This window comes from Hemitrygon akajei, chromosome 4 (genome assembly GCF_048418815.1).
Source record: "Hemitrygon akajei chromosome 4, sHemAka1.3, whole genome shotgun sequence".
In the NCBI taxonomy this organism is placed as follows: Eukaryota; Metazoa; Chordata; class Chondrichthyes; order Myliobatiformes; family Dasyatidae; genus Hemitrygon; species Hemitrygon akajei.
In genome coordinates this window covers 13,693,407-13,719,962 of record NC_133127.1, presented here as the reverse complement: position 1 = coordinate 13,719,962, position 26,556 = coordinate 13,693,407, and the positions used below count along the sequence as shown (strand labels likewise).

The 26,556-nt window shown below is 43.3% G+C and overlaps 1 protein-coding gene across 3 annotated transcripts in view; it reads left to right on the top strand.

Annotated features, from left to right (window-relative positions):
- aup1 (AUP1 lipid droplet regulating VLDL assembly factor) overlaps window positions 1–26,556 on the top strand; it is a 58,874-nt gene that overhangs the window by 19,990 nt on the left and 12,328 nt on the right. For 2 of the 3 annotated variants that reach the window (XM_073042105.1, XM_073042103.1), the window contains 4 exons: window positions 5,839–5,912; window positions 17,502–17,568; window positions 20,769–20,807; window positions 23,078–23,183. In XM_073042105.1, coding sequence (XP_072898206.1) covers window positions 5,839–5,912; window positions 17,502–17,568; window positions 20,769–20,807; window positions 23,078–23,183 — 286 coding nt within the window. The remainder of the gene's footprint in view (window positions 1–5,838; window positions 5,913–17,501; window positions 17,569–20,768; window positions 20,808–23,077; window positions 23,184–26,556) is intronic. The other variant, XM_073042104.1, reaches the window with a different exon arrangement.

The following is a 26,556-nucleotide window of genomic DNA, read 5'->3' as shown; positions in this document are numbered from 1 at the left end:
AACCTTCATCAGGATTTGAAGCATGACTTGTTTGTGCATCCGTAACATCCAGCTTGAGATGGCACGTTTCATAATGGTCCAAGCAGATTTCTCACCAGCTCAGCTTTATGCTGCATTCTGTGTTAAATTTGTAATCAGCCTAACCAGCATCTGTACGTGCAAGTTAGAGAAAATGCAGCTTCACATCAGGTGTTCTGATACTCCGATGAGCCACACAGAGAATAAGGTATAATTGGCGCCCAGGATGTGCGTACAGTACATTAATCATTAATGGAAAGTAGGCCCAGTGGAAGAGGGCTGCTGTGCTATTCTAAGGCAGACTGAAGTACTGGTCCAACATAAGAGCATTAGAAATAGTTTGAATAAGTCTGTTGAACCTGCTTCACCATTCAATAAGGTCATGGCTTTCTGTGGTCTGGCATGTTTTGAATTTGGTGCCATTATTTGGCAGGGCAGACCCCAGGCCACTGACTGTGCATTTTGTATGAGCAAAGTTTGAGACATGGAAAGAAAAAAACGTTGCTCTTTAGGAACTTGAACATAGAATATAGATCGTAGAACAGTACAGCACAGTACAGGCCCTTTGGTCCACCCAGTTGTGTCAATTTTTTAACCTACTTGATCACTTTCACCTTTCACTCACACACAGCCCTCCCATTTTTCTGTCATCCCTGCACCAAAGAGGCTCTTAAACGTCCCTAATCTTTCCGCCTCTACAGCACCGTGCCCCCCCCATTCCACTCACCCACCAAAAAAATACTGTGTATAATCTTACACACTTCCACGAGAAAAGCCCTAACTCAATCTATCCTCATAAGATGTGTTGTCCAATCCAGAGAGCATCCTGGTAAATCTCTGCACCCTCTCCAAAGTTTCCAAGTACTTCCTATAATTAGGTGAATTATGTGTGTTGGAGGAAAAAATGAAATGTGTATGAAAATAATGAGGTGGGGAGGAATCTCATTGAAACTTGTTGAAAAACCTAGATAGTGGATGTGGAAAGCATGTTTCCAATTTTGGAAGAGTCTAGGACCAGAGGGTATAGCCTCAGAAAATCAGAATAGAAGAATGTCTTTAGAACAGATGAGGAATTTCTTTAGCCAGAAGGTGGTGAATCTGGGATTCAATGCCACAGATGGCTATGGTGGCCAAGTCATCGGGTATATTTAAAGCAGAGGTTGATAGGTTATTGACTAGTAAGAGTGTCAAAGGTTATGTGGAGAACAATTGGGTTGAGAGAGTTAATACCTCAATTATCATTGGATGGTGGAGTGATTCAATAGGCTGAATGGCCTGTTTCTGCTCCTATGTCTTGTGGCCTTACAACTGAACCGATTTATCACAGACATTGTTCAGCAAGATGCCTATGGGCAGCAAGAGGCCGCTTGAGGAGTTGCTTTGAAAGCGGACAAGGCAGTCTCTTTTATTGATCCTCTACAATATCAGCACATCTTTTAGATAGGGATCCAAAACTGCTCATAGTACTCCAAGTGTGGTCTGATTAATGCATTACAAAGCCTTAGCATTACATCCTTGCTTTTATATTCTAGTTTTCCAGAAATGAATGCTAACCAGCAAATTAACCTTTAGCGAACCTGCATGAGGGCTGCCAAGCCCCTTTACTGGTGGGATTTCTGAATTTTCGCCACGTTTAGAAAATCTGTCTTTATTCTTTATAATAAAGTACATGACTATGCACTTCCCTACACTATATTCCATCTGCCACTGCTTTGCCCATTCTCCTAATCAGAATAATTCCTTCTGCAGATTTCCTGCTTCATCAACATTACCTGCTTCACTGTCTCCATACCATCCACAAACTTGGCCACAAAGCCATCAATTCTATCATCCAAATTATTGACATGTAAAATAAAGTGGTACCAGCACTGACTCCTGTGGAACACTGCTAGTCACCTGAAGCCAACCAAGGCACTCATTCCCACTCATTGCCTTCTGACAGTCAGCCAATCATCTGTCCATGCTAATATCTTTCCTGTAATACTGTGGGCTCTTATCTTGTTTAGCAGCCTCATCTGTGGCACCTTGTCAAAGGCCTTCTGAAAATTGAAGTAAACAACATCCACTGACTCTTCTTTGTCTGTGTCTCCTGTTATTCCTCAAAGAATTTGAACAGATTTGTCAGGCAAGGTGTCCTAGTAAGGAAGCCACACTGACTTGGGTTATTTTATAATGTGCCTCCAAGTACACAAAACCTCATCCTCAAGAATGGACTCCAACATCTTTCAACTGTTGAAGGCAGGCTAACTGGCCTATAATTTCATTTTTTTCTCCCTCCCTTCTTAAAGAGTGGAGTGGCATGTGCAATTGTCCAGTCCTTCAGAATCACTCCAGAATGTAGTGATTCTTGAAAGATCACCATTGACGCCTCCATAATCTCCCATAATCTCTTTAGCTGTCTCTTGGGGTGTAGTACATCTGATCCAGGTGACTTATCTACCTTGAGACCTTTCAGCTTAGCAAACAGCTTCTTAGTAGTAGCAAATGCACTCACTTCTGCCCCCGACATGCTCAAATTTCTGGCATACTGCTGGTGACTTCTACAATGAAGACTGATGCAAAATAGACTTAAGTTCATCTGCTATTTCTTTCTCCTCCATTTCTATCTCTCCAGCATAATTTTGCAGCAGTTTGATATCCACTCTTGTCTCTCTCCTTTATTCATTATATATATCTGAAAATATTATATTAAATATTATATTATTGGCTAGCTTATCTTTGTATTTCATCTTTCTTCTTACTGCTTTTAAAGGTGCCTTCTGTTCATTTTTAAAAGCTTCCCAAACCTCTAACTCCCTACTAATTTTGCTCTATTATATGCCCTCTCTTTTGCTTTTATGCTGTCTTTGACTTCCCTTGTCAGCCACAGTTACTTCATCCTCCCATTAGAATGCTGCTTCTACTTTGAGATGCATCTATATTTTGGATTGTATTGCTACCACAAAACAACAAATTTTGTGATGTGTCAGTGATAGTAGACCTGATTCTGATAATGTAGGTCATCTGGGGAAGCTGGACTCATTCTCACTGGTTGTTATCAACAATAATAGTCTGGCTACATGGCAAGTTGGTATAGCAGTGAGTGCTTTTGCTGCACAACACCAGGAGCCCCAAGTTTAACCTGTCAATAAACACTGGTTTTCTGGAATTTACTTCCACGATCACCTAGGTTTGTGCTAGTTTCTTCAATTTCCCCTTGCCAGGATGACTTGTTTGGCCAAATGGTTACTACAAATTGCTCTATAGTGTAGAAAGTCTGAGGACCAAAGGGAAGCTGTGGGGTATACAAGGAGATAAGTTGGTCCTGGGGGTGAAAGGTTTAACACATGCGTAGCATTTGATGGCTCTGGGCCTGTACTTGCTGGAGTTTAGAAAAGTGGAGAGGGGGGGGGAGAGAATCTCTTTGTAACCTATTGATTATTGAAAGGCCCCAATATGCCTCAAAGGACTCCTGGACATGGAGAGATGTTTGCTATAGTGAGCAAGTATGAGATCAGAGGGAGTACCCTCAGAATACAAGACTGCCCCTTTAGAACAGAGATGAGAACAAAATTCTTTAGTCAGAGGGTGGTGAATCAGTAGAATTTATTGCCATAGGCAGCTATGGAGGCCAAGTCATTGGGTACATTTAAAGCAGAGGGTGATAGGTTCTTGATTAGTATGTCGAAGGTTTATGGGGAGAAGGCAGGAGAATGGGACTGAGGTATAATAGTGAGTGAGAGTTTTCAGGTTCCTGTGCACTGTCTTTTGAAGAAGTCCTTCATAATTTGAGACCCTTATCCCTAAATTATTATATCATATCTCTTTCTACATCTTTTGTAAAACCTTGAAGTCTTGGCCAAAACAATTTCGTAACAGGTTGTTATAATTTAATGCCTTTGCATTATTTTCCATTATCTGCAAAGCCTGTTAGCTTTTTAAACACATTCTCGATCTCTGCCCATGTTGCCGTATCTTTAACTACCTTTTTCATTGCACTTAAAGTTGCAAAGTATGGACTGAGGGGCGGATAAAACTGAAGTAGCTCTAAAAATCATTGCACTGCAGTCTGTGGGTGTTTAAGACAACAGTGCATATAAGAATATAATAGTGCTCTCTGGAGTTTCTTGATTTATTAAGGGGTTGGAAGAAAGTGTGCAACAGAAGAGCCTGACTCATCTTTCCCTGAAGTAAGATTAAAACTTTTGTATTGTTTACATGACCCCCACACTCCATACACATGCATGTGGTGTGTTGGCCTGCATTAGTTGGGGTATTGAGTTTAAGAGCCACTAAGTAATGCTGCAGCTCTGGTTAGACCACACTTGGAATCAATTATGGTTGCCTCGTTACAGGAAAGATGTGGAAGCTTTTGAGGCGGTGCAGTGGAGAGTTTAACAGGATGTTCTCTAATCTAGCAACATGTCTTGTGAGGATAGCTTGAGTGACTAGGGCTTTTCTTTTTGGAGCAAAGGAAGATAACGGTGTACAAAATAAGAGGCATAGATAGAGTGGATAGCCAGAGGCCTTTTCCCAGGGTAGAAGTAACTAAAAAAAGGCAGCAAAATTAAGGTGATTGGAGGAAAGTATAATGGGTTGTCAGAGAAGTTTTTATAGAGTGCTGCATATGTGGAACTTGCTGCCAGGGGTGGTGAGAGAGGCAGAAACATAGGGGACATTCGAAAAATACTTAGGCACATTGATGATAGAAAAATGGAGCACTATGTGAGAGGGAAGCGATAGATTTACCTTAAGGGTTGGATGAAAGTTTGGCATAACATCTTGGGCCCAAGGGCCTGTACTGTGCTGCAAGTGTGTACAAATCAGTGTGTACAAATATAGTGTCACAGCTAGTGGAGCTGCTTCCTCAGCTCCATCACCTTGAGTTTACTCCTGATTTTCGGTGCTGTCTGTATGGGATTTGCGTGTTGTGAGTACATTTCCCACTTTGCTTTAGTTTCCAGTCACATCTTTGAGACCGGTAGATTGGTAGGTTAAATGGGCAATATAAGCAGCCCCTAATGTAGAAGTGATTTGGTTCATATGGGGAGAGTAAAAGTGAAATTAGTGCAGATAGGTGCTTGATAGCAGGGTGTGGGGAGTGCACCAAGTTGCCCATTTCTGGACTGTATGACTTTATGGTTTGAATTAAAACTCTCCTTTCACAATGGTGATATTTAGACCATTAAATACAGAAGCAGAATTAGGCTATCGGTCCACTGAGTCTTCTCTGCCTCTTCATCGGGTTGAGAGGGATAATAAATCTTTGCAGGGAGGGATATATGCGAGGGTCCATTACGATGTAATTGAGAGAGTCCTGCACCACAGCTTGGGCCAGAAAAGTAAGAAGTGTCCTGTGGTAGAATAATTACGTTTCAAAGCATTGTCTCTCAGGTGAAGCACCAAAGGTTAATCAATGCTGCACAGCTTCACAAAGTTAATCTTCCCCTATGTGTGCTCAGAAGGCGATTATCTGTAACTCAAACTGCTAACAATGAGCATAAAGAGATTGGGAGACCAAATGAAGTTCAGAGAGGAGTAATTCAACACATCGTTCTACATCAGTGATTAGTCCAGTTGAAATTAGATTTAGATTAATATCCACAATCTATCTTAAGCCTATTGTCCATTTTTGAATCTTCCGGTTTTGCAATGGAAGGCGAAAGACAGATGCGAAAATTGACATTTTATGTGAACAGTGTCTTAGCAGTCTTGTGAACAAGAGGCTTGTTTGTTCATTCTTCCTCTGCCTATTTGTGAGAAGAGATTCAGTGACAGAACGCAGGATGGTTGTGTCCCCTGTGAAAGTTAGACTTATTTCTCCCCCCTTTCTCCCCCTAGAGTGTCGTCGATTCCTCTTGGGTTGCCGAGCTGCTGTGGATGTTTTTCAGTCCCTTCACCATATACCAAGTAAGGTAGTAACTGTCGTTAACTCACTGGGGGTCCAGTCGGTAAGGTGGAGTGAACTTGCTTGTATTTAGCTGCCTCCTTTGATGTCCCACACCCCATCCCACCCTCAACACACGTACATATATCTGGTGCCCATGTTCAATTGCACACGGCGTCGATGTGCTTCTCAGTGCTTGGTAGTCTGCTACCCTTTGTTATTCCAGAATCAGAATTTGCTGTTTTGTGGCAGCAGTACATTGCAATACATAGTAATAAAACAGCTACGTTACATATAAGATGTACATTTTCATGTATAATACCTCACTATATAATATACACACATGGGTTCAATGTCCATTCAGAAATCTATTGGCAAAGTGGAAGCAGCTGTTCCTAAAATGTTGAATATGTACTTTCAGGCACCTGTACCTCCACCTTGATAGTAACAATGAGAGGAGGGCACGTCTGGGGTGATGGGGGCCCTTAATTAAGGATGCCACCTTTTTGAGGCATCCCCTTTTGAAGATGGGGCAGCTAGTTCCCGTGATGGAGCTGGCAGAGTTCACAGCTTCCTATAGCTTTTTCCGATTCTGTGCAGATGTCTCTCCATACCACATGGTGATGCAACTGGTTAGAATGCTCTCCACTGCTGAAATTTACGAGAGTCTTTGGTTACATACCAAATCTCTTCAAACTCGTAATGAAATACAGCTGATGTCATGCTTTCTTTGTAATTGCACCAATATGTTGGGCCCACACGTCTGATATCTGTGGCTATCAGAGTAACTTTGTCCTGTATCATTCATTCATTATGTGTCGTGTGGTAAGATGTGGCCGATCATGATTGTTCTTGGCCATTTTTTCTACAGAAGTGGTTTGCCATTGCCACCTTCTGGGCAGTGTCTTAACAAGATGGGTGACCCCAACCATTATCAATACTCTTCAGAGATTGTCTGCCTGACGTCAGTGGTCACATAACCAGGCAGCCGCTCATACGATCATCCAGCACCCATTCCCATGACTTCACATGACCCTGATCGGGGTTGGGGGGGGGGTGCTAAGCAGGTGCTACACCTTGCCTGAAGGTGCACCTTACACCTCCTTTGGTAGAGACGCATCTCCAACCTATCACCCCAGTCCTGTGTTAACATTGGAATAGTTTCAAGCCTGAATAAGAAGAGGCTTTTCTTTAGTGTATCTGGCTTCTGTCTGCCTGTACACAATCTCACTCTACCAACATCATGATGATGCTAATAGTCTCACAACTCTATATTCCCATTGCAAGCAATATTAGTCAAAAGGTAGGCAATTCAGCCCTTCATTGATTTGCTGATTTCATTATCATGGCTGACGATGTCTGCTGCTCTTCAAAATGTGTCCCTGCAGAAGGAAATCACTGCGGAATATGAGGTTACTGCAAAACCTCGTCTAGTTCCTGAAAATAAAAATCAGCAAAAATAATCTAGCAGATGCCAGAAGTTTGAAATAAAAGCAAGGTGTGGGAAATCCTTAGTGGGTCAGGCAGCATCTGAGGAAAGAGGAAAAAGGTTCAGTTCAAATCCCTTCAGCTGAACTGTGATAGGGGCTCTGACTGAAATGCTTCTCCCCATAGATGCTGTCTGACCTGCTGAGTATTTCCAGCCTTTCCTGTTTATAATGTCCTCTTTACAATTTAACTGAAATACATGGTGCAGTGGTTATATGTTGATCTACTTCTAGCAGTCATTAGGTAGTGTCAAAGCTTGTTTGTTCAATGGTTGCAAATGAAATGAGACTACTTAATATTTCAGGAGAACTTTCTCTCTTGTCTTTTGTATGCCTTCAAATTTTGAAAAAAATGATCAATTGCAAAATTATTTGCCCTCCTGTGCTTGCTGACCACGTGTAAGGACATAAAGAGCTTTCAAGTTGTGCTGCATTTGTAGAGAACACTGGTTGAATTCACTAATTTGAGTGTTATAAACATGAGATTCTGCAGATGCTGGAAATCCAGAGCAGTAACACACACAACATTGGAGAAACTGATGAAGAGTCTAGGCCCTGAAACATTGACTGTTTATTCCTCTCCACAAATACTCCCTGACCTGCTGAGTTCCTTCAGCATTGGTGTTATCTAATTTTGGTCACTCCCCTTTACAAAGGATGAGAAGTTCTTAAAATAGGTGCAGGCATCTGGAGCCATTCCAGTGAAAGGCAGATTTCAACTGCAATGTTAGATTGAAGAACCTGGAATTGTGCTTGAATGAAATGTTATGAGTAAAGAGTTTACTATGATTATGGCAGAATCTGCTCCAAACTGTTTTCTGAGCTGTATGACTGTGACGAAGTAGGAAAAGATGGAAGTTAAATATATTTTGGAGATGGAAGACAATGATCTGGAACGTGACGTACACAACGCAGGAAGAACTCAGCAGGCCAGGCAGCATCCGTGAGAAAAGAGTAGCCAACATTTCGGGCTGAGACCCTTCATCAGGACTGGGGGGGAAGAGAGATCCGAAGCCCAGTAATAGAGATAGGGGAGGGGTTAGGGCCTAGAGGCGCCAGGTGGAAAACCAATCAGAGGAAAGATAAAGGGGGGAGGGGATAAGCATGAAGGAACTGTAGAGATAAAGACGCAGAAAGTTGAAAGCGGAGAGAGGCAGAGAGGGACCTGGGATAGGGGGAGGCGGAGGGAATTACCGGAAATTGGAGAATTCAATGTTCATACCTCCAGGCTGGAGGCTACCCAGACGGTAGATGAGGTGTTGCTCCTCCAACCTGAGTTTGGCCTCATCATGGCAGTAGAGGAGGCCATGTATGGACATATCTAGATGGGAATGAGAGGCAGAGTTGAAGTGGGTGGCAACCGGGAGATCCTGTCTATTGTGACGGACGGAGCGTAGGTGCTCGACGAAGCGGTCCCCCAATCTGCATCGGGTCTCGCTGATGTAGAGGAGGCTGCACCGGGAGCACCGGATGCAGTAGACGACTCCAGCAGACTTGCAGGTGAAGTGTTGCCTCACCTGGAAGGACTGTCTGGGGCCCGGAATGGTGGTAAGGGGGGAGGTGTGGGGACAGGTGTAGCATTTGCGCTTGCAGGGATAAGTGCCAGGTGGGAGTTCTGTGGGGAGGGACGTGTGGACGGTAGTCGCGGAGGGAAAGATGTGCTTGGTGGTGGGGTCCTGTTGAAGGTGGCGGAAGTTGTGGAGCTGTGAGGATATTGAAGGGTTATTAATTGCACCTAATCTGATGAAGATGGTACATGAATTAACATACTCGTGAGATGTTTAAAAAGAAAAGAAATTTAATGTGCTATCAGTTCTGCATATGCGGGAAGTATTCAGCAGGCAGGATACCATCAATGATGGAAGAAAAGTTGAGTTAACATTGTAAACTGATCTTTCATCAGAATAAAGCAGTTCCGATACAAATTGATTATCTGAAATTGTTGACTTCAGTGTTAAGTCATTGGACACAGGAAGTAGAGACAAACTTCCATTATTCATTTAAGGTAATTGCTGGCCTTCAGTGGTCCACTTTCCCCAGTCTAATCCCACATTCTCTATTAGCCTAGAATTAATTTTTTGCATGAAGTGCTTTGTAGCCCTCTTGGTAAAATAATTCTGAAGAATCACTATACTAGAGATTCTGCAGATTCTGAAAATCACTAACATACACAAAATGCTGCCGGAACTCAGCAAGTCAGGTAGCATCTATGGAGAGGAGCAGGTAGTTTTGGGCCGAAAACCTTCATCAGGACCAGAACGGAAGGGTGAAGAATTCAGAATAAAGTGGGAGGAGGAATACATGCTGGTAGATGATAGGTGAGACCAGGTGAGGGGAAAGGTGGGAGGGGGCCTGTGAAATGAGAAGCTGAGAAGAGATAGGTGGAAGAGGTAAAGGGCCTAAGAAGGAGGAATCCGAAGGAGAGGGGAGAGGACTGTGGAAGGAAGGGAATGAAGATGATGAGAGGCAGGTGAGGATAAGAGAAGAGATCAGTGTGTGGCGAGGAAGCCGGAATGAAAGAAGGTGCGTTCCGGTGAGACAGGGAAAGGATGTTAGGGTGCAGAACCGTGGTGTACAAAGGCTGTTGTAAATCTAGTCAAGAAAAGAAAAGCTTACGAAAGGTTAAAAAAAACTAGGTAATGATAGGGATCTAGAAGATTATAAGGCAAGCAGGAAGGAGCTTAAGAAAGAAATTAGGAGAGCCAGGAGGGGCCATGAGAAGGCCTTGGCAGACAGGAGTAATGAAAACCCCAGGGCATTCTGTAGGTATGTGAAGAGCGAGAGGATAAGACGTGAGAGAATAGGACCAATCAGGTGTGGAAAAGTATATGGAACCGGAGGAGATAGCAGAGGTACTTAATGAGTACTTTGCTTCAGTATTCACTATGGAAAAGTATCTTGGTGATTGTAGGGATGACTTACAGCTGACTGAAAAGCTTGAGCATGTAGATATTAAGGAAGAGGATGTGCTGGAGCTTTTGGAAAACATCAAGTTGGATAAGTCACTGGGACTGGATGCAATGTGCCCCAGGCTACTGCGGGAGGCAAGTGAGGAGATTGCTGAGCGTCTGCCAATGATCTTTGCATCATCAATAGGGACGAGAGAGTTCCGGAGGATTGAAGGGTTGCAGATGTTGTTCCATTATTCAAGAAAGGGAGTAGAGATAGCCCAGGAAATTATAGACCAGTGAGTCTTACTTCAGTGGTTGGTAATGGGGTTGATACAAGTTGGTTATCTCCCTTAATCCCGTTCTCCTGTCTTCTCCCCAATACCTTTGGCACCCTTACTAATCAGGAACCCATCAACCTCTGCTTTAAATATACCCAACAACTTGACCTTCAGTCTTCTGTGAAATTAATTCCAGATTCACCACTTTCTGGCTAAATAAATTCCTCATCTCTTCGAAAGGGATGTCCTCCTATTCTGAGGCTGTGCCCTCTGGTCCTAGATTCCACAACGATTGAAAACATCAGGAAATTATAGACCAGTGAGTCTTACTTCAGTGGTTGGAAAGTTGATGGAGAAGATCCTGAGAGGCAGGATTTATGAACATTTGTAGAGGCATAATGTGATTAGGAATAGTCAGCATGGCTTTGTCAAAGGCAGGTTGTCCCTTACGAGCCTGATTGAATTTTTTGAGGATGTGACTAAACACATTGCTGAAGGTAGGGCAGTAGATGTAGTGTATATGGATTTCAGCAAGGCGTTTGGCAAGGTACCCCATGTAAGGCTTATTGAGAAAGTAAGGAGGCATGGGATCCAAGGGGACATTGCTTTGTGGATCCAGAACTGGCTTGCCCACAGAAGGCAGAGTGGTTGTAGACAGGTCATATTCTGCATGGAGGTCGGTCACCAGTGGTGTGCATCAGAGATCTGTTTTGGAACCCCCTACTCTTTGTGAGTTTTATAAATGACCTGGATGAGGAGGTGTGGGGATGGGTTAGAAAATTTGCTGATGACACAAAGGTTGAGGGTGTTGTGGGTAGTGTGGAGGGTTGACAGAGGTTACAGCGGGACATTGATAGGATGCAAAATTGGGCTGAGAAGTGGCAGATGGAGTTCAACCCAGATTAGTGTGAGGTGGTTCATTTTGCTAGGTCAAATATGATGGCAGAATATAGCATTAACGGTAAGACTCTTGGCAGTGTGGAGGATCAACGGGATCTTGGGGTCCGAGTCCATAGGACACTCAAAGCAGCTGCACGGATTGACTCTGTGGTTAAGAAAGCATACGGTGGTGATGAAAGCATTGGCCTTCACTAATCGTGGGATTGAGTTTAGTAGCTATATAGGACCTTGGTCAGATCCCTCTTGGGAGTATAGGAAGGATGTGGAAACCATTTAAAGAGTGCAGAAGAGATTTACAAGGATGTTGCCTGGTTTGGGGAGCATGCCTTATGAGAATAGGTTGACTGAACTCGGCCTTTTCTCCTTGGAATGACGAAGGATGAGAGGTGACTTGATAGAAGTGTATACGATGATGAGAGGCATTGATCGTTTGGTAATCAGAGGCTTTTTCCCAGGGCTGAAATGCTAGCAAGAGAGGGCACAGTATGCTTGGAAGTAGGTACAGAGGAGATGTCAGGGGTAAATTTATTAATGCAGAGAGTGGTGAGTGCGTGGAATGGGCTGCCGGTGGCGGTGGTGGAGGCGGATGCAATAGGGTCTTTTAAGAGACTCCTGGACAGGTACATGGAGCTCAGAAAAATAGAGGGCTATGGATAACACTAGGTAATTTCTAAAGTAAGGATACGTTCGGCACAGCTTTGTGGGCCGAAAGGCCTGTATTGTGCTGTAGCTTTTCTATGTTTTTTAAGAGGGAATGGGGAGAGGGAAAAATACCTGAAGATAAGAGAAAGCGATCTTCATGCCTTCAGATTGGAGACTACAACTACCCTATGTGGAGATTTCTCTTTTTTTCTTCCTAAATGACCAACCCCTTGTTTTGAGTCTGTGTGAACCCCTAGTTTTAGCTGCCCTGGAGAGGAGCTCTGAGACCTGAAACGTGTGAAGTCAGAATATGAGGTTCTGAATCTTAAGCTTGTTTTGGGCATTGTTGGAATAGTGCAAGAGGCCAAAATGGGAGTTCAAAGTGTTAAAACCGAATAGGCTGGAAAATCTCAAGTGGTCAGAAATCACCTGTAGAAGGGAAATTAGCCTTTCTGGTCTGTAGCCCTTCAGCAAAATATCAGGCAGATATCAAAATATCTTTTAATTTTAAGGTACTATACTTTGGTACCTGAGAATCCACAATCCTCTGATGGAATTTAAAAGGTTAATGACCTATTGGGAGAAAAGGTTTCTTGTTTCAGTCTTGAATGGCTGCCCATGAAACATGACTATGATTAGATTCTTGACTTTCCTCTGTTCATCACTGATCTTAACATCCCTTCTACTCAAATTCTTGTGAGCTACTTAATTTGAAAGATTTACACCTAATGGAAAGCCATGATAGCGCAGTGGTTAGTGCTACGCTATTACAGCTGGGGGCGGTTTCACAGTTCAAATTTGTACGTTCTTGACGTGATCACATGGGCTTCCGGGTGCTCCAGTTTCCTCCCACAGTCCAAAGACTCACCGGTTAGGTTAACTGGTCATTGTAAGTTGTCATGTGATTAGAATAACGCTAAATAGGTTGCTGGGCGGCACGGCTGGTTGGGACTGTTCCACGCTACCTCATAATAAATATAAATGAAAACTTAATTTCGAATAATGTCTTTTGAGGGGCTAACAAGTGTAAATTATTCCTATAATAGCTCCTGATAGTTTTAAATGCTGCTTTGTCAGAATAGACTGCATTACTGATCTTGCTTGCCAATCATTCTGCCCACTCAGCCTGCATTGTCAATTTTGGCCCTTTTCCAAGACATGGTTATCGATAACCATGCAGTGCCAGCAATAGAAATCCAGAGTAACACAGAAAATGCTGGAGGAACTCAGCATCTATGAAGGAAAGTGTACAGTCGACATTTTGGTCTGAGACTTTCCAATACTGGAAAGGAAGTGGGGTGCAGAAGTCTGAAACATCAGCTATTCCTCTCCGAAGATTCTATCTGATCTGCTAAGTACCTCTAGCATTTTTTAATGAGGAGATCAGTGCTGCACTTAATGCTGTGCTCTCCAGTATTGCTGATCTCTGTCTCTGACACTCGGCAATCTGGCTGATAGTACAGCCCGTTGTTGCACAGGACAAGGATGGTCAATCCAAAAGCAGTTTTATTTTTCTCTGCAGTGCTGTGCTTGTCAGAAACATTTTGCTGCTCTGTCTCAGCACTTAACAAAATCCCAGCTCCAGCTAACATTCCTGCAAAGAAATCTTTCTTAACCCACCTCACTTCCTGATGTTTAATAGGAATTAAATTATTCACTCCCAGACAAGAGGAAATAACCATTCTCTCATCAAAATTATTTATCATTTTAAAACCCTGTGATAGGTATCTTCTTTTCCAGTCCCAAGTTCATCATTCACTCTTTGGATTGCTAAGTTTCTGTCCAGCCACTCAAGTTTAAAATGCATTCATTAAAGTAAATACGGTACTTTACGAAAGTCTTAGGCACATATATATTGCTAGGGTGTCTAAGACTTTTGCATAGTGCTGTAGTAATCTTATGTATTATATTGTACTGTTGCATAATAAAAAACTAATTTCGTGATGTGAGTGATGGTGTACCTTATTCTAATATGGGTCTTTATTCTCGATTGAGAGTGGGAGGGGGCCAGAGAGAGGGGAATCATGGTTGGGAAAAGAAGGGAGAGGGGAGGCAGTGGGAAGCACCAGAGAGACATTCTGTAGTGATCAATAAACCAATTGTTTGGAATCAATTGACCTTGTCAGGTGTGTCTCCAGCCGTGTTACCCCTCACCCCCCCCCCCCAACCCCTAGCACTCCTTTTATGCCACCTTTCTTACATCTTTTCTGCGGCACTTCAACATCCTCTGCTTCCACCAGATTTACAAACTTGCTTCACATTGGCAAATGCAGGACAGTGCAAAAGTCTTAGGCACCCTGCCTATATATGTGCCTGAGACTTTTGCACAATACTGTATATGTAGGGGAGTCTAGGACAAGATGACACAGTCATTGGGTGTATTTAAGGCAGAGATAGATAGGTTCTTAATTAGCCAGAGCATCAAAGGGTATGGGGAGAAGGCAAGGGTGTAGGGATGACTGGAAGAATTAGATCAGCCCATGATTGAATGGCGGAGCAGACTCGATGGGCTGACAGGTCTACTTCTGCTCCTGTGTCTACTGGTCTTATACTTATATTGTCACATTTACTCCATAATGCTACCAGACGAGTTTTTCCAGCATTTTGTGTGGGGGTCTGAGATTCATTTTCTTGCAGGCATTCACAGTAGAACAGAGACATACAATATAATTTATTAAAACTACACACAAAGAGTGACAAATAAACTAAACTGCAAAGAAACAAGTAATATAAGAACATGAGGTGTAGAGAGCTTGAAAGTGAGACTAGGTTGTGGATTCAGTACAGTGTTGAAATGAATGATGATGTTATCCATGTTGGTTCAGGATGGTTGAAAGGCAATAACTTCCTGGACCTGGTGGTGTGGGAGATTGTGTGATCAGCTTTGACTTTTAATGTCGTTACTCAGCTGGGACATATTTGATGATAATCTAATCCAGAGTTTACTAACTTGGAATCAATGGATCCCTTTTGGTATTGGTGCATGGCATAAGGCTAGGAGCCCCTGGTCTAATCTATGTTTTAAATAAGTTTGCCATTTCATTGTACTAGTATTTTCATGACTAACCAGGTGAGGGTAGCCGACGGGTCTCAAACTCTTGGTGAGATAGGGAGTTGTCTATCCCAGCATGTGAAGACAGACTCCGGTGGATTGAGCGGACGAGACCAGTGGAAGGTCCAACGGTCAAGCAGGTGGTCTCTGCAAGCGTCACGGAACACATAGAGCACGACAAGACACAGAAGATGCGCTGGTCATCCACTGCGCCTAGTCCCATCCTTAGCCGTCTCGACTCTTGTCTTGCCACTGGATCTGGATGGGAATTGGGAAGAGAGAGTGAGGCTGACGCTGCGCAACTCTCCCTCACTTAAATCCAGATCAAGCGCTAGTTTCGACACCATAATCATAATGGTGTTGAGGTCTTCATCGATGACGGTGGACAAACAGCCAACCATTTTCATGACCTAAAATGCATGTCAGCTTTTCTTCCAGATGGTACAGTAAGAGAGTGATCCTAGCATGGGAGCCTAGAAGTGATGAATACAAACCTCACAATAGCATCTTTGGGTAGTGACCACACCAGACAGTTATAAGAACATCCACTGCCCCAAATGTGCCTGGCCAGTCTATGGAATTAGGTTCATGCCACGTAGTGAGGGATATAGATAGGATAAATGCAAGCAGACTTTTTCCACCGAGGTTCGTTGAGACTAGAGATAGACATTAAGGTGACAATAAAACGTTCAAAGGAAACTGAGGGGGATCTTCACTCAGGTTGCTGAGAGTGGAACAAGCTGCCAGTGGAAGTGGTGGGTGCAGATTTGATTAAAACATTTAAGGGCAGTTTGGCTAAGTACATGGTTTTGAGAGATAGGGTCTGGGTGCATGTCAGTGGAACTAGGTAGAATATTTCGGTATGGACTAGATGGGCTGTACAGCTTTTTTTCTGTACTGTAGTGTTCTCTGGTCAAAGAACACTGAGGCTGTCTACAAGAAGGGTCAGAGCCGTCTCTATTTCCTGAGGAGACAGGTCCTTTAACGTCTGCCGGATGATGCTGAGGATGTTCTACGAGTCTATGGTGGCCAGTGCTATCATGTTTGCTGTTGTGTGCTGGGGCAGCAGGCTGAGGGTAGCAGACACCAACAGAATCAACAAACTCATTCGTAAGGCCAGTGATGTTGTGGGGGTGGAACTGGACTCTCTGACGGTGGTGTCTGAAAAGAGGATGCTGTCCAAGTTGCATGCCATCTTGGACAATGTGTCCCATCCACTCCATAATGTACTGGTTAGGCACAGGAGTACATTCAGCCAGAGACTCATTCCACCTAGATGCAACACTGAGCGTCATAGGAAGTCATTCCTGCCTGTGGCCATCAAACTTTACAACTCCTCCCTCGGAGTGTCAGACACCCTGAGCCAATAGGCTGGTCCTGGACTAATTTCCACTTGGCATTATTTACTTCTTATTATTTAATTATTTATGGTTTTATATTGCTATATTTCTACACTATTCTTGGTTGGTGCGACTGTAACGAAACCCAATTTCCCTCGGGATCAATAAAGTATGTCTGTCTGTCTGTCTTAACTTCTGACACTGTCATGTTAAATAGGGACAGTGAAACCAAGAATTGTCCTTGGGTGTCTTTGCTTTGTTTTAATTTCAAAATATACAGCTTATATGCTTCACCTCCAGGCCTACAATATGTGAATGACTATACTTAAACATGCATATCTGCCACTTTCCCGCCCCGATTCATCAATAATACTGTGAACAGTGTGTAGCAGGAGTATTTCTGCAGCAAGTGCATGTATCCTGTACATGCTTCCACAGGCTTAGTCTGTGGGACAACATCGGGAAGCAGTAATCATTTTCTTATTCTGTTTTCTCCCAAATTATATGAACAAGTTATACGAGTTCAGTTCCTCTAGTGTCAGACAGAATTGGTCATCTTCCCGGTCAGTATTGGTCTTGCGAAGGCAGCTCACACGATTCTAATCTTGCCTCACCAAATTCTAGGACTAATTCACTTAGCATGTGAAAAGTAGTAGGATTGATGCCCCATCCTTTAAGTTTCAGGCAGCATGGTAGCATAACATTATTATAGCCTCAATGGCCCGGGTTCAACTCCCCCAGCTGTCTTTGAGGAGTTTGTACATTCTCCTTATATGGGTTCCCTCCAGATTCCTCCCACTTTCCAAAAGCGAGCATGTTAGGTAGTTAATTGGTCACATGCATGTAATTGGGTGGTGTGGCGCAGGCTCACCGGGCCGGGAGAGCCTGTTACCATTCTGTACCTCTACAGAAATAAAAATATTAACAGCTAAATTATTTTGGGTTGGAAAGTCCAGCTTTATCTGAATGCATGTTTAGCTGTTGCAACAAAGAATTTCACTGCATTTCTATTTCCTGCGTCTTGTAGGTGGCTGCCCAGAATGTCCCAAATGGAAGATGAATCAGAGGAGGAATTTGCTGTCAGAGTGCAAGAGGTAAGGTACTTGATGAACAGTATCCTTTACCTCCTTAACATTAAAACAAGCTTTCGGAAACCTGGAGGCGACCTGTCTGTTTGTCAGTGTGTGGGAATGGGACAAAGGGTGCTTCTTTTGCTCTTGTTATCGTTTTGTTCTGTTATTGTTGTTTGTGCTGTGTTGAACATTGGGGTCTTGCAATGTAGGCACCAGAACATGAGGCGATAATAAGACCATAAGGTATGGAACAGAATTGGGCCATTTAGTCCATCGAGTCTGCTCTGCCATTTCAACATGGCTGATCCATTTTCCCTCTCAGCCCCAATCTCCTGCCTTCTCCCCATTCCTTCATGCCCTGACTAATAAAGAATTTATCAACCTTTGCCTTAAATATTCCCAATGACTTGGCCTCCACAGCCGCCTGTGGCAACAAATTCCACAAATTCACCACTCTATGGCTAAAGAAATTCCTCCTCATTTCCGTTCTAAAAGGACATCACACTGTTCTGAGGTTGCAATGGGTGGATCCAAGTAGGAGAGGTGATGGGAGGATAGTGACAGTGTCCAGGAGGTGACAGGTCAGGGCAACAAAGAGATGGAGTTCATGACGTATGGTGGGTGAGAACAGTAAAGGGAATTAGCCCAGTGGGAGCAGTGTGTGGGTAATGGGTAGATGAGAAGAAGCAAAGTGATGGAAGTGGAATGAGGGGACCTGTGGGTTGACTGGTTCTAGAAGGGACTGTATATCAGGAGGAGAAGGGACAGTGGGGGGGGGGAGGGAAATGGAAGGATTCTACCTAACCTGCTGAGTTCCACCCCTCTCCATACAGCTGATGAATCCAAAGGAATGGTAGAGACCAATACAGTTTGGCACCAGTGCTGTTGCAGAAGTTGCCGGTCAGCATTGAACTCAACTTAGGACTGACTTGGGGACTCCAGCTCTGGATGTTTTCTCCAGTTTACTCCTGTAAGCCTTCACCATGAATGGATATAGCTGTAAGGCAGCGGAGGTTTGAAATCAGTTTTCCTCCTAGATGAGTTTCCAACTATGGCTGACGAGCCCAATCTGCCCAAAGTGACCAGGACTTGGTAGCGAAGCCACATGTGAAGGCCAGGATCTGACTTTGCTTGTCAGAGGCTATTTGAGATGCCTGCCATTGGGAGCATTTAAAAAGGAGTGGGAGCATGACTTTGATGCAGGTAGCTAGGGTGCAACATCCATTGTTGACCTTGACCAGTGGAGGGCCTTGGGTTCCAACATCTGCAGTCTCTTGTGTCTCTGTTCAGCCCATCAAGCCTAATTGCTGTTCATCAAGATCAAAGCCGGTAGCTGACTTTATTCCTAAATCATGCATGTCTTTAATGTCACTTGGACCTCTCCTAATCCATCAGTGAAAATGGTTCTTGTTTTTAAATGTTTCTAAATCTTCAATCAGTGCATCTTCTGGGAGGATCTCTGAAACGAGATTCTGCAGATGCTGGAAATCCAGAGTAACACACACAAAGTGCTGGAGGAACTCAGCTGGTCAAGCAGCATCTATGGAAAGGAATAAACAGTCGACATTTCAGGCCGGGACCCTTCATCAGGGCTGCAGTTTTGGCCAGAACCATTGACTGTTTATTCTCCTTGATAGATGCTGCCTGACCTACTGAGTTCCTTCAGCACTTTGTGAATGGAAGAGCTCTGGGTCAGGCAGCATCTGTAGAAGGAAATGGGTGACCCCTCAAGCCTCTCATCTGGACCAAAGTAGAAGAGAGAACTGGTCTAAAGGGAGGCAGGTTGGAGCAGGGGCTGGCAGCATGAGGGAAGGGTTGAATAGGCTAGGTCTCTGTTTCCCGGAGCATAAGAGAATGAGGGAAGATTTGACAGAGAGATGCAAAATTGAGGGCTATAAATAGGGTAAATGCAATCAGGCTCGCTGTGGTCATAGGTTAAGGATGAAACGTGAAATGTTTAACGGGGAACATGAGGGGCAAACTCTACTCAGTGGTGCATGTGTGGAATGAACTTCCAGTGGAAGTTATGAATGCAAGTTCAATTGCAACATGGATGGGAAGGGTGAGAGGGGCAGTGGTCTCAGTGCTAGTCGAAGGAACTAGGCAGAAAATTTGTAGATGGTATTTGAGCTATACCTAGCCACACAGTCATGTTTATAGAGAGTAGAACAGTCGGCTAAGTACACGCCCCTGTGGTGGACCAGTGTTGATCATCAGCGAGGAGGATACGTTATAACCAACTCACATAGATTGTGGTCTTCCATTTAGGAAGTCGAAGATCCAATTGCAGAGGGAAGTACAGAGGTCCAGGTTCTGCAACTCCTCAATCAGGATTGTGGGAATGATGATATTAAATGCTGAGCTATAGTCGATGAACAGCATCCTGATGTAGGTGTTTGTGTTGTCCAGGTGGTCTAAAGCCATACGGACGGCTATTGAGATTGTGTCTGCCGTTGACCTATTGTGGCGATAGGCAAATTGCAATGGGTCCAGGTCCTTGCTGAGGCAAGAGTTCAGTCTAGTCATGACCAACCTCTCAAAGCATTTCATCACTGTCAATGTGAGTGTTACTGAGTGATAGTTATTAGGTAGCCCACATTATTCTTCTTAGGCATTGGTATGATTGTTGCCTTTTTGAAGCATGTGGGAACTTCAGTCCGTAGCAGTGAGAGGTTGAAAATGTCCTTGTATACTCCCGCTAGTTGGTTGGCACAGGTTTTCAGAGCCTTACCAGGTACTCCATCGGGACCTTCCGCCTTGCGAAGGTTCACTCTCTTTAAAGACAGCCTAACTTCGGCCTCTGAGACAGATCACAGGGTCATCAGGTGCAGCAGGGATCTTCGCAGTTGTAGTTGTACTCTCCCTTTCAAAGCATGCATGGAAGGCATTGAGTTCATCTGGTAGTGAAGCATCACTGTCATTCATGCTATTGGGTTTCACTTTGTAGGAAGTAATGTCTTGCAAACCCTGCCAGGATTGTGATTGTTAAGAATATAATATCAAATCTTTGTACAAGTTCATCAAGTTGAATGGCTAATTCTTTAACTTCCATTCTTTCAAAAGTACTTGAGTTACAGTGGATAAGGCTTGCAGTTTGTCTACATTGAAATTTATTTGAGATTACTTCCTGTTTTTATTATTTAACTGTATTTGTAATGCCTTGCGTCTTTGTAACACTTGTGAGAGCTGTATCAATGCTTGCTAATATTTGTTCACTGTAGATTGCTTTGAAGGGAACTGATATTCCTATTGCATTTTCAGTAAGTATTTATGACTTTGTGTGTTAATGACACGGTATGGGTGTGCAGGGTAAAAAAAAGTGTCAAGTTTTGAAGGTAATTAAGTGGGTATAGTTTGTCAATTTATGCAGATAAAAGGTGATGCAATTTTCACCTTCCTGTCAGTTTCCATCAGCTTCAGCCCTTTGTCAATTCCACCTACCACTTCCCAACTTCTGACACCATTCCAGCTACCTGCCCTGCACCTGAATCCACCCATCACCTTCTAGCTCTTACTTCACCTCTTCCCACTACCATTTTATGTCAGCTTCTTTCTTTTCAGTCCAGGATCTTAATCTGAAGTGTGACTGTCCAATTCCACCCCCTCCCCACCCATAGGTGTAGAAACATGTGGAGAGGATGTAGAAACATAGAAAACCTACAGCACAGTACAGGCCCTTCAGCCCACTAAGCTGTGCCAAACAAGTCCTTACCTTAGAAATTACCTAGGATTACCCATAGCCCTCTATTTTTCTAAGCTCCATATACCTGTCCAGGAATCTCTTAAAAGACCCTATCGCATCCGCCTCCACCACCGTCGCCGGCAGCTCATTCCACGCACTCACGAATCTCTACGTAAAAAAACTTACCCCTGACATACCCTCCGTACCTACTTCCAAGAAATTTTAAATTGTGCCCTCTCGTGCTAGCCATTTCAGCTCTGGAAAAAAGCCTCTGGCTATCCACATGATCAATGCCTCTTACCCTGTACACCGCAATCAGGTCACCTCTCATCCTCGGTCGCTCCAAGGAGAAAAGGCCGAGTTCACTCAACCTATTCTCATAAGGCATGCTCCCCAATCCAGGCAACATCCTTGCAAATCTCCTCTGCACCCTTTCTATAGTTTCCACATCCTTCCTGTAGTGAGGTGAGCAGAACTGAGCACAGTTCTCCAAGTGGGGTCTGACCAGGGTCCTGTATAGATGCACATTACCTCTCAACTCCTAAACTCAGTCCCACGATTGATGAAGGCCAATGCACCGTATGCTTTCTTAACAACAGAGTCAACCTGAGCAGCAGCTTTGAGTGTCCTATGGACTCGAACCCCAAGATTCCTCTAATCCCAAGATCCCTCTAATCCTTCACGCTGCCAAGTGTCTTGCCATTAATACTATATTCTGACATCATATTTGACCTACCAAGATGAACCACTTCACATTTATCTGAGTTGAACTCCATCTGCCATTTCTCAGCCCAGTTTTGCATCATATCAATGTCCCGCTATAACCTCTGACAGCCCTCCACACTATCCACAACTCCTCCAACTTTCGTGTCATCAGCAAATTTACTAACCCATCCCTCCACTCTTTCATCCAGGTCATTTATAAAAATCACGAAGAGTAGGGGACCCAGAATAGATCCCTACGGCACACCACTGGTGACCAACCTCCATGCAGAGTATGACCCATCTACAACCACTCCTTGCCTTCTGTGGGCAAGCCGGTTCTGGATCCACAAAGCAATGTCCCCTTGGATCCCATGCCTCCTTACTTTCTACACTATATCTACTGCGCTGCCTTCATCAATGTGTTTAATCACATCCTCAAAAAATTCAAAACGTTCAAAACACAGATGTTCGTTTCCACAGATGCTGCTCGACCTGCTGAGTTCCTCCAGCTTGTTGTACGTATTGCTCAAAAAATTCAATCAGGCTTGTAAGGCACGACCTGCTTTTCACAAAGCCATGCTGACTATTCCTAATCATATATGCTTCTCCAAATGTTCATAAATCCTGCCGCTCAGGATCTTCTCCATCAACTTTCCAACCACTGAAGTAAGACTCACTGGTCTATAATTTCCTGATGTTTTCAATCATTGTGGAATCTAGGACCAGAAGGCACAGCCTCAGAATAGGAGGACATCCCTTTCGAAGAGATGAGGAATTTATTTAGCCAGAAAGTGTTGAATCTGGAATTAATTTCACAGAAGACTGAAGGTCAAATTGTTGGGTATATTTAAAGCAGAGGTTGATGGGTTCCTGATTAGTAAGGGTGCTAAAGGTCTTGGGGAGAAGGCAGGAGAATGGGATTGAAGGAGATAATAGATTGGCCATGATTGAATGGTGAAGCACTCAATGGGCCAAGTGGCCTAATTTTGCTTTTGTGTCTTGAGTGTACAGCCAGTGCTTTTGTGTTGTTGCAGATTCAGCATCTGTTGTCTCTTGTGTGTCCGCTATATATTTGCATGCATAATGGACGAAAGGAGAGGAGCTCATCCATAGCCCACCAACTCTGATTTTTTTCTCTTGTAGCATTTAGCTATGGAACTCGGCATTGTATCGACTCCTCATACCAAGTCTGACAAATTGGAATACCTCAAAAGAATGAAGCACGTGGCACCACAAGAGGCCAGCTCAGGTCAGGCTTGTATATCAGCTGCTTACTTGTACTCCATCTTGCTAGGGAAGCACTAAATAAGAAATTGGTTAAAAACACTAGATTGCAAAGTTAATCATCATTTAATGTAAATCTATTGACCAAGGTAACTTCTGCCAACGCGCTGCGCTCAAAGTAAAGAATCGAAATAGAAAATTGGTTATGTTGAGGCCACAGAAGGAACAGTACTAGGTCATTTAACCCCGTGAGTGTGTAACTCCACCAATTGAGGTCATGGCTGATGAGTGGCTTCTCCATTTAGTCCCATATCTCTTAATACCTTGTTAATAAAAGCCTACAAATCTTAAGATTTAAGATTAACAGTCAGCCCATCTTCATTTGCTCTTTGTAGAAAAGGTTTCTAAATTTATGCCACCATTTGCATGTAGAACTCTTTATAACTTCATTCCTGACACTTGATCTTGAGGCTTTTAACAGAGCAGCTTCTCCTGTAATTATGCCCTGGAGTGTAGGAGAATGAGGGAAGATTTGATCGAGGTACACAAAATTATGTGTTTAGTATTCCTTTGCTGTGGTAGGCTTAGCATCACCCTAAAGCAAGCTGGTGTCCACGGACCCTTGCGTAGTGATGTCGGTCCATGGCATAAAAAAGATTGGGAACCCCTGCCTTCAAGCTATTCTTCTTGGGCTCTTGGCTCCCAGTGGAGCATAGGCCATTGGTGATCTCCCATCTCCATCGTCCAAAATTAATGGTACGATTGGAGTTCATTAATGTATCTGTAACCACCCTAAACCTATGCACACTGGTATTTGATGTTTAATTTTGCACTGAAAGGGAGGCTTTACCCACTAGGTTGGGTGAGATTAGAATTGGAGGTAATGGGTTAAGCATGAAAGATGAAATATTTAAGGGGAACCCAGGGGGAAGCATTGCTCAGAAGATGGTAGGAGTGTGGAATGAGCTGGCAGTGGAGGCAATGGATGCAGATTTGATTTCAACATTTAAGAGAAATTTGGGTAAGTACATGGTTGGGAGAGGTATGGAGGGTTATGGTCCAGCTGCAGGTCAATGGATAGGCAGAATAATAGCTTGGCATGGACTAGGTAGGCCAAAGGGCATGTCTCTGTGCTCCAGTGTTCTGTCACTCTGATACAACCCTCTTAAGTCTTGTAAAGTATTCCTTGGTATCTGCTTAATCTGTATGCATTCTTTCCAATCCCAGTATCTTTAAATGGTGTGTACAACCTCTTATTGTTCTTCATAAATCAGAATTTAGCATTGATGTAATACAACTTCTATCCTCGTGTATTCTAGTCCCCTAGATATTATGAAGAAAAGAATTCCATTCGTTTTTTTTGTGATTAATTTCAGCGCCAGCTGCTGACATTTCAGTGATTAATTTCCATAGACCCTAAATCTCTTTGGGCATTCATTGCTATCCTTACGCTATTTAAAATTACTCTGCTCAATCCATTTTAGGTCCAAAGTAATTGACCTTACAGATGCCAGCACTGAAGTCTGTTTCCCATTTGTTCAATATATTAATATCTCCTCTTGTAATTTAATGTTTCTATCTAGCTTGCTTGCACTGCCAGTAGCAAATGTTTTCTACCCTGTTTTCCACATTATTTTACAAATAAGATGAATATTTTTGGTCTTGGGACCCCCACTAGTAATTTGTCCATTACCCTTGCCAAGTTAGTAAATTCTCTTACAGTCCATATAACCATAACAATTACAGCACGGAAACAGGCCATCTCGGCCCTTCTAGTCCGTGCCGACGCTTACACTTACCTAGTCCCAGTGAGTCCTAGTCGCACTCAGCCCATAACCCTCCATTCCTTTCCTGTCCATATACCTATCCAACTTTATTTTAAATGACAATACCGAACCTGCCTCTACTCCTTCTGCTGAAAGCTCGTTCCACACAGCTACCACTCTCTGAGTAAAGAAATTCCCCCTCATGTTACCCTTACACTTTCCCCCCCTAACTCTCAACTCATGTCCTCTTGTTTGAATCTCCCCTACTCTCAATGAAAAAAGCCTATCCACGTCAACTCTATCTATCCCCCTCATAATTTTAAATACCTCTATCAAGTCCCCCCTCAACCTTCTACGCTTCAAAGAATAAAGACCTAACTTGTTCAGCTTTTCCCTGTAACCTAGGTGCTGAAACCCAGGTAACATTCTGGTAAATCTTCTCTGTACTCTCTCTATTCTGTTGATATCTTTCCTCTAATTTGGTGACCAGAACTGTACACAATACTCCAAATTCAGCCTTACCAATGCCTTGTACAATTTTAACATTACATCCCAACTCCTATACCAAAAGCTTTCTTCACCACCCTATCCACATGAGATTCCACCTTCAGGGAACTATGCACCATTATTCCTAGATCACTCTGTTTTACTGTATTCTTCAATGCCCTACCATTTACGATGTAGGTCCTATTTGGATTATTCCTACCAAAATGTAGCACCTCACATTTATCAGCATTAAACTCCATCTGCCATCATTCAGCCCACTCTTCTAACTGGCCTAAATCTCTCTGCAAGCTTTGAAAACCTACTTCTTTATCCACAACACCACCTACCTTAGTATCATCTGCATACTTACTAATCCAATTTACCATCCCATCATCCAGATCATTAATCTATATGACAAACAACATTGGACCCAGTACAGATCCCTGAGACACACCACTAGTCACCGGCCTCCAACCTGACAAACAGTTATCCACCACTACTCTCTGGCATCTCCCATCTAGCCACTGTTGAATCCATTTTACTACTTCAATATTAATACCTAACGACTGAACCTTCCTAACTAACCTTCCGTGCAGAACCTTGTCAAAGGCCTTACTGAAGTCCAACATCCACTGCCTTACCCAAGTCAACTTTCCTCGTAACCTCTTCAAAAAATTCAGTAAGATTTGTCAAACATGACCTTCAACGCACAAATCCATGCTGACTATTCCTAATCAGACTCTGTCTATCCAGATAATTATATATACCATCTCTAAGAATACTTTCCATTAATTTACCCACCACTGACGTCAAACTGACAGGCCTATAATTGCTAGGTTTACTCTTAGAACCCTTTTTAAACAATAGAACCACATGAGCAATACGCCAATCCTCCGGCACCATCCCCGTTTCTAATGACATTTGAAATATTTCTGTCAGAGCCCCTGCTATTTCTACACCAACTTCCCTCAAGGTCCTAGGGAATATCCTGTCAGGACCCGGAGATTTATCCACTTTTATATTCCTTCAAAGTGCTAGTACTTCCTCCTCTTTAATCGTCATAGTTTCCATAACTTCCCTACTTGTTTCCCTTACCTTACACAATTCAATATCCTTCTCTTTAGTGAATACTGAAGAAAAGAAATT